We start from the raw sequence: 8,323 nt of genomic DNA, 5'->3' as shown, positions 1-8,323 counted from the left end.
ATTATAATTAACATATGGATTTTTATACTGTCCACCAGTGTAAACCAACTATCAACTGTCGGCTTCTCTAATTGTGCCACGTGTCCCATCTATTCTCCTCATGCTAACGGTATTAGTCCTTTAATTTTTTTATTTTTTAATTATAATTTTATGACAATTACCTTACTTATAAAGATTAATTTCCTAATTCAACCACAATTCATAAGATAACATCCCATACAATATCCTACTAATATAACAAAGTCTATGTATATCTTCTTCTTTTACAACGTCCGTCTTCTTTTTACGTTCATCGATTTCAGGGTTTTTTTTAATGGTTTTTAGGATTTTAGGAAAATTTTAAAAAATAAAAAATAAAAAATTAAAGGACTAACGCCGTTAGCATGAGGAGTTAAATGGGACACGTGGCGCGATTAGAGAAGTCGATGGCGGAGAGTTGGTTTACACCGGTAGTGGACGGTGTAAAAATCCTTAACATATACTGTTGTAGTCGAAGGGCATATTGAGAAATCGGTTTTTCCATAAGGGATGGTCTTTCTGTGAATCTTATGGGAAATTTAAGAAAGATGGAGCTCAGGACGTGATTGGAATAAGCGGTTGTGTGGCCCATTTTCACAGAAGTTGATGTATATTAATCTTTTTCACAAGCTTAAGCGTAACTCGTCCAAAAACAGTTCATCCACGCTTTATTACTGTCGGAGCAATCTTCAACTCAGCTCGATTTTTTTCGATGACTTCGACATGAGGCCTAGCTCATCAAAGTGAAGATCAAGATTTGTTTGCCGAAACCCATGTATGCTCAAACTTGACCAAAGCTGAAAGCTTACGAGTTACGAGGAGCTGTCGAGTTGAGATCAAGTATACAACGAATTGAATGGCTCGTTCACTTGAATCGCCAATGACGTAATGGGCGTGGCTTTTCATTTATTTTAGCACCTTCTTCCATCCAAAATCAATACATTATAAAAATTTATTTCATCTATAAGATACGATACGATAAAATAAAAGGAATTCAAATCCAGGCATGGAAGAGCAAAGATGAACCGTAGAATGTGTGGCTATAGTTACTTTTTCTTTTTGTATTCTGCTTCCCTTTCTTCCTTGTAGTCCTGACTAGTATAAGGGCTAAAAGCCTCCAACACCCAATTCTTCTTCCTCCAAGAGGTCCAACCCATCTCCTCGCATATCTCGTCATCATGGTTGATGCTGAAAGTCGAGATGCAGTGCTTCTTGTAGAACCTTGTTGTCCTCTTCATGATTTGGATCTCATTAGTCGTCTGCTCGAGCATCTTCTCCACACTTGGGAGCTTGAACTTCTCACCCAGCAGCCGAGCTAGCCACTTGCTTCGGAGCTCAGAGGAGTGGAGGGCCGAGACGCTCTCCACGTAGCCCAAAAAGGCCATGTTCGGGATCAACGGATGGATCGTTCCCCTGCTCAAACGGATCCTCTTGGCTTAGTACGAAAGAATGAAATATAACTGACGGGCTTTCTTCATTTGATGAGCCGTAAATGTATGTACCTGTATAAGGGCATGATACCGGAAGGAAACTCCATCAAGCTCCTAAAAGGGTCCGGCAGTATCATCCTGAGCTTCTTCTTCCCGTCATAGCCAGTGGCAAAGATCACGACATCTGCCTTCAACCTCGTGCCGTCTTCAAACTCCACCCCATTTTTCCAAAACCACCATCTTGAAGGCCTCTTGAACACTATCTTTCCCTGGTCCGCTTGTGGGAAGAACTCCTCCGGCATTATCGCCATTTGACAGGACGCATAGTCCTCCTCGAATGGGTGTTCTGGTCTCAACCCATACTTCTCCAGTGGAAGCTTCCAAAGCAAGTAGGACTCGATGAACTTTGATATCGCCCGCCTCTACCAAATCATTAGAAACTTATAAATCAATTAAGGATCACCTCGTGAAACATGCTTGAAGAATCACTTTATCAGTGTCTTCTAAATATGTTCAAACATTTAAAGATGGTGACTATAGGGAAACGACTGACTCACCATCGGAAACAGGAGGAAGCAGAGGAAGGCCCTAAGGAGGCTCTGGTTGGGCCTTTCATGGAGGAACTGAGAAGACCTTGTGGAATAGAACAAGAAGAAGGGTAACCCCCAAATCCAATAGTGTGGAACAGTCCAGTGCAGTGTCCTAACTATCATAGTACACGGTTGACCCTTTGGTCCTACAATGTCACAAATTCAGTTACACAAAATTAGCATCTGTCAATCCTCTGAAGTAGAGAAGAAATATTGACATAAGGGGCAAATAATTCAGGGGTTAGCTGTCTTCGCTGTGAATTGTGGAAAAGAAGGCAAGCATACAAGTCAAAATCCTGATCAAGGCAAATACTACTCGAAGTGACCTGGGGCGAAGCCAGGATTTCTATCCAGGGGAGCAAAAATATTATAATAAATATAATTTTGGGATAAAATTTTAAAAATTCAAAGTTCAGGGGAGGCAAGGGGGCAAAAATGCTAAAATAAACATACTTTTAGGATAAAATTTTTAAAAATTTAAAGTTCAGGGAGGGCAATTGCCCCCTGCTAATATGCCGGCTCCGCCCCCGGAAGTGACCAACCTGTTCTGTTGGACTATGACAAGTCAATTTTGTTCATTGAATGGTTTGTAACTTCTCAGTTAACTTATCACAATAGATTTTGATTCTCTCTCTATATATATGTCACAAATAGGGCATGCACTATAAGAATTATAAATAAATCTAAATAAAGGACCACTTAAATCTAAATGGTAAAGATTGAAATGTCATCTTTATTACGCTTTGTGTCATTACAATAAGACAATTTCCTATCTTATTTTTCTTTTTATACGGTTATTAACAGGGTTTATGAGTGTAAAAAATATATGAAAAGAAAAAATAAAAGGGTCAAAGAGTCCAATAATATAAATCAACCTGAAAACTCTTAGTGCGAGGGGGAGAGTGATCCCACTCACCGAACCCCTTTTTTTTTGTTAATAACAGAATAAATATGCCAACTCTACGTGCTGAAGAATCATAGAAAATACTCGTGTTAATATTTACTTTTGAGTGGAGTTCACAGTAATTACGTTATTGAGGAAAACAAGTTTTTTATTGCTCTTCCAATGTCCGAAAAGATCAGTTTGTCCTTTGTAGTTTGTAACCTCATAAAAAATGAAATTCAATTTCGAATAACACTCCCTTATAACAACATAATAAATAAAGCCAATAAGATTCTTGCAATTACAGAATACTTTTCTGATGATCTATATAATGCAATGTAATTAGCAATCCATTCCTTTGTTTGGTGTAACAAATAAATAATTGGTGTTTGGTCTAATCATTCAATAAGAAAGGATCACCAAAGAGTTGCTCTTCTTATAAGCCTTTTAATAAAGCAAGATCCTATCCACATAACGTTATTGTTCGCATGCATGTACTTTTTTTTTTTGCCGGAATACGCATGCATGTACTTTAGGACTAAGAAGAAGAGCCATGGCATGTTATGTATTTTTAATTATAATATAGCACAAAATAATTTAAGAAACCTTTATCAGAACTATTACCATATATAGCATGGTTACGATCGAGGAAAGTAACGATAGCTTTAGCTAATTAATTAACCTTTGTCTGTGCTTTGCATGGAGGACTTTAGCCTTTTAGCTTGCTAGACAAGGATAGATAGCACCTTTTCGTGAAGTAAGGCAAAGGGTTTGGTTAGGTTAATGGTTTTCTTCCTTTTTCTGTGGATGCTTGTGCATGCGTGTGAATATGAGCTCTTTCTTTTCCATTTCCTGAGAGGAAAGTCAAAGCTGACTTGTTTGAAAAACCATTCTAATTCTATTTCATGCCTGTCTGTATAATGGTTGAAACTTTTCGGGGAAATGAAGAAGCCAAAACATCACCCTTTTGCAATGGCTGTTTTCTATAATATTAATAAGTCAAGAAAATATTGGACTACCGGACCCGAAAATTCAAAAATTCATGTAGACATCTACAAATTAGGTTAATTAATGTCGTCTATTAATCTATATATATTACCAACTATCAATTCGTTACTAGCATTGCCCGTGCGATGCACAGGAGTTTAGTGTCAAAATAAAAGTCAAAGTTATAATTGAAGGGTATTCTTATTTGGCATAGTCGTATTTCAGTGACTCTAACAGCAAATGACAAAATGCAATTGTGATAAAAGTATGATTAATTTTTTATCAAGTGATTATTATTATGAATATGTTGAATTTAATTTGAAATGAAATACATTTCATAATTAAACCAATTACCATTTAATTAAATATTCTATTTTAATCTTTGATGTATATCATAATAAATGATTTTCATGTTGTGCAAAAATATAGATAAAAATATGAAAATATATTTGTTCATTTTGAGTAAATAATAAAAACAAAAATATATAGTACACAATAATCCTTAATTATATATTAATGATTTTAAATATATATACATATACTGATGCAATTATAAAATAAGAGAGCAATAAGCCTAGTTACAAAACTTATTCAAAATACTTTTGAGTTATTGTCAGGATAGAAAACTTCAAATAGATTTTTTTTATTTAAAGCATTTTAAAGAAAGTAAAAAAGAATTTCCAAGAAAGTAAAATGTAAATTGAATAACTTTTTGTAAAAAGTAAAAATAATTACTAAAAATAAAATATTTAAGCATAATTAATGCACCAATTCTCTTTTACCATATATGTATATTCTAGATTATAGATTGGATATTGAGAAGTAGTAGCCTTTGCTATTTTGTACTTATTTTAAACAGATGAAATCATCATCATCATTATTATTTATATATAAAACCACATATTAGCTTTTGAGGGTAACGAAAATCATGGAGGTTCAATCACCAAAAAGGAAAAACAAATTATGCAGATTCCCTACGTGAAAAGTCGTTGCCAGTTACACTCAGCTTTCTTTCCCTCCACTTAAGGGAATATTCCCTTTTTGTGATTTGGAGAGGCCCGTCCCGAAAGTTCTAACAAATTACTTGGTTGGTTTTTGAAATGCCCATAATTGGCTGGCCTTTGAAAGGAACAATGGGTCAAAGCTAGATTGGCGGTTTTGTTTTCCCTTTTTATATAAAGAAAATCAATGAGTTTATATGAATGGTATGAAAAGTTAAAGAAAGGAACTTAAGAAGTGTATAATTAATATGAAATCTCTTAATTTCTAGATGATGAAGTTTACTATTATATTCTTAGACTGGAGAAAATTTTAAATGATTTTACCTCACACTAACATGATTAGGAAGAATCAATAAGAATTATTTAATGAAAAAATTATGGCAATTATTTGAGTGATTAACACCAATTTCTCTATTTCATGTAATTTAATTGGTTTTCTTACGCCATGTGGTGAGGCAAGATCACTCAATAACTTTTCTCTAGATTGGAATCTTAATTAACTCCTACGGTAGAAATTCGAATTTCCAAGTATATCTTTTTTTTTGGGGTGTTCTTGTCAAAGGTTAATTAGGAAAAAGGTATCGGTAGAAACCCGAATATGTTGCGCTGAAAAATAGACTTCTTTTCGTTGATAACAATCATAAGATTGATAACCATGCAAATAATTGGTGAAGTAGTAGGAACGGGATCATAGAGAAGAAGAAGAAAAAAAAATATGATCATTGGTTTGAATTACCTTTATTAGCCTCAGCACATTCCAATGCCAAATCAATGGCTGATTTTTTGAAGCCAATCACCACAACCTTTTTTTCCTTGAGCAGCTCAGTAGTAGCCTCCTTGTCAAGTTTCGAGTAATCAGTGGTGTGCAAGACTTTTCCCTCGAATACCTCTGGTCCCTTGTTGCATGGAAATGCTGGGATTTTCGGTATATCACCGTACTTCCCGATACAGGTTACGACGAATTCGAAAGAGTACCACTGAAAAGGATAAATTGGACACGTAAAATGCTGTAAGACAATGTAAAGTTTCAAAATGACTATCATAGAAGTACTGATGGATAGTAAAATATTTTATTTGTCCTCGAGTGATAAGCAAGAACAACAACAAAAAGGATGTATGAAGTGGAACAAGCCCTTGCCTGGAACCAAAACATTCGGGATTCGATTTTTGCCAGTAAGGATTCCCTTACCCTTTCATTTTCATTCTTCTATCCGTTTACTAGATCCATAAGCATTTTTATGAATTAAAAGGAGACCATAACATTAACACAAACGTAACAAATAAATAACACGACATTAATAACAATAACAATATAGTAGAAGTGAATCTTTATGTAATTTTCTTGACTGGTATAGAATTAAAATTGGATTTGCTCCTTCACCGTCAGTACTGTAGCAGTGATGCATGCTATTGGTTGCTTTATATCATAGAAGTTGAAATTTCATTGAATACTCAGGAAAAGTCCGTTGAATTTCAGGGAAGAAGCATGACAGATTATATGAGAGTTTTCTACAATAATTTAAAGATAAATCAATGGAGTAAGAAGAATCTTATCATGTTTTACATGAGAATAATGACTTTTGACAACATTAATCTTCATGTTTTCAAGGATAGTACTTGTAGAAATGTTTGATTCATTATGTTCAATTGTTTTGACGTCCCTTCGTATCTACTTTGAACATATGCGGACTATCATAAAATCAACATAAAATCCTAGCTTTTGAAAGTTCTTAAGGTGAAAAGTTTATGCCATATTTTTGGGCTGATATATCATGTAGCAACCGTATATGCGGACTATCATACAATCAATGTAAAATGCTAGCTTTTGAAAGTTCTTAAGGTGCAAGGTTTATGCAATATTGTTGGGCTGATATCTCATGCAGTAACCGTATATGGTTTGTGAAGTTCCTTGCAAATACTAGGAAAATGCTGATAAATTTAACTTTATTTGAGGAATAAGAGTATGAAAGAGGCGTTGATATGTTTTAAGACCTGGATGGTCCCTGAGCTGTCAGTTTGCACGGCAATCTCCCAAACTGGCTTCCCCGGCAACAGGTTCCCGAACTCTGCCAAGTTATCGGTCGGCTTCCCGTCGCCGACAAACCGAATCTCCATCACCTTGGAATTAAACTTGATGTTCTTCAACAAATTGAAATTCTTAGCATAAGCAGTCAAGTAATCAATAATCTCGGTGTGGGAAGGGAAGCTCGAGTTATCCCTGTCAAGCCAGGGGAAATCCGAGAACTCATAGTCACATCGGAGGGACTGGAGTCTGGTGGATTCGTAGGAATAGTGTCGCCAGACACCTCCAATTGAGTCCGTAGCCTCAAAAACTATCGGGTTGAGGTGGGAAAGCTGCTTGGCAGCAGCTAAACCGCTCACTCCTGCCCCGATAATGGCAACCCGAGAGCTGATCACACCGTACCGACTTTGCTCTCTAGCCATTTCACAGTATCTGGGGTTTGAAGGGAAAATCTATAGGTTGGTCTTGGAGAGAGCAAGAGATGACTGAAAGAGAGGGCAAAGATGATGAATAAGGGTGCTGTGAGAATTGCATGGAGGAAGGCAAGTATTTATAGAGTTTGCATGGGAAGATGGCGTCAAAAGCACGTGAAATAGACTTAAAGAGAGAAGGATGCATGCCTAGACTTGTATATAGCTAGGGCTGGAAAATCGAAAAAGTAATTTTTGAGCTAGACATTGGTGTTCTCCTCTACATGTATATGCTCAAATTTGTGCCCGCTAAACGATAAATTGAACTATTAGTGAACGACCTTAGGATTTTGAGATCCACTGCAAGCTTTTTGCAGCTAAGGCGAACTCAACATATGAATGGAATTAATTTATATCAATAGGCTGAGGATACTTGTACTTTTATCGAAAAAGTATTACTGAGTTGACGCCTTACGTGTTTTATTTCAAGTTTAGATGCATATATTCTTAATTTGATTGTGTATCACAATATATCACAGTTAGAATCAAAGTGAGTGCGACTGGAAATACTTATATAATTTTTTTCGGTAGAAAAGTTACTAATATTTTTAATCAGCTACATCATTGTGAAAGTACCGTTAGCAGTTATAGATTACAGTCATAAAAATCAAATGATGGCAGATCCACGGGATGTGTACCGGTTTTCTAAATTGAACATGGAGGTCGATCGAAATAGTGGTCATTCAATAGAAACCATATCTTCGAGGCTTTTGGTCGTCTCAATTCTTATAGGAACTTTTGTTTGGACATTTTTATGGCCCCCTCATTCTTCCCGAGTAGTGCTTATGGAGCCTGTCTTATGAAAAAAAGAAATAATACATTATATAGAAATATAAAAAGGAAACCCTAAACATTCGCATAACATGCAGCATGACTACATTAAAAGACTTCAATTTTGAGAAAGTGGACATATCTCGTTTA

At 35.7% G+C, this 8,323-nt stretch overlaps 1 protein-coding gene across 1 annotated transcript; it reads right to left on the bottom strand.

Moving 5' to 3' along the window:
• Positions 1–909: 909 nt before the first annotated feature.
• LOC116197232 (probable flavin-containing monooxygenase 1) lies at positions 910–7,432 on the bottom strand. The gene is made up of 5 exons (XM_031527306.1): positions 6,902–7,432; positions 5,646–5,886; positions 2,006–2,184; positions 1,521–1,870; positions 910–1,431 (listed from the first exon to the last, which is right to left on the bottom strand). Exons 1-5 carry the CDS (start codon positions 7,352–7,354, stop codon positions 1,065–1,067), a joined length of 1,590 nt encoding a protein of 529 aa, XP_031383166.1. The 5' UTR covers positions 7,355–7,432; the 3' UTR covers positions 910–1,064.
• Positions 7,433–8,323: the final 891 nt, after the last annotated feature.

Source organism: Punica granatum, chromosome 2 (genome assembly GCF_007655135.1).
Source record: "Punica granatum isolate Tunisia-2019 chromosome 2, ASM765513v2, whole genome shotgun sequence".
NCBI lineage: Eukaryota > Viridiplantae > Streptophyta > Magnoliopsida > Myrtales > Lythraceae > Punica > Punica granatum.
The sequence above is the reverse complement of the archived record's forward strand: the minus strand, read 5'-3'. Positions and strand labels throughout refer to the sequence as shown.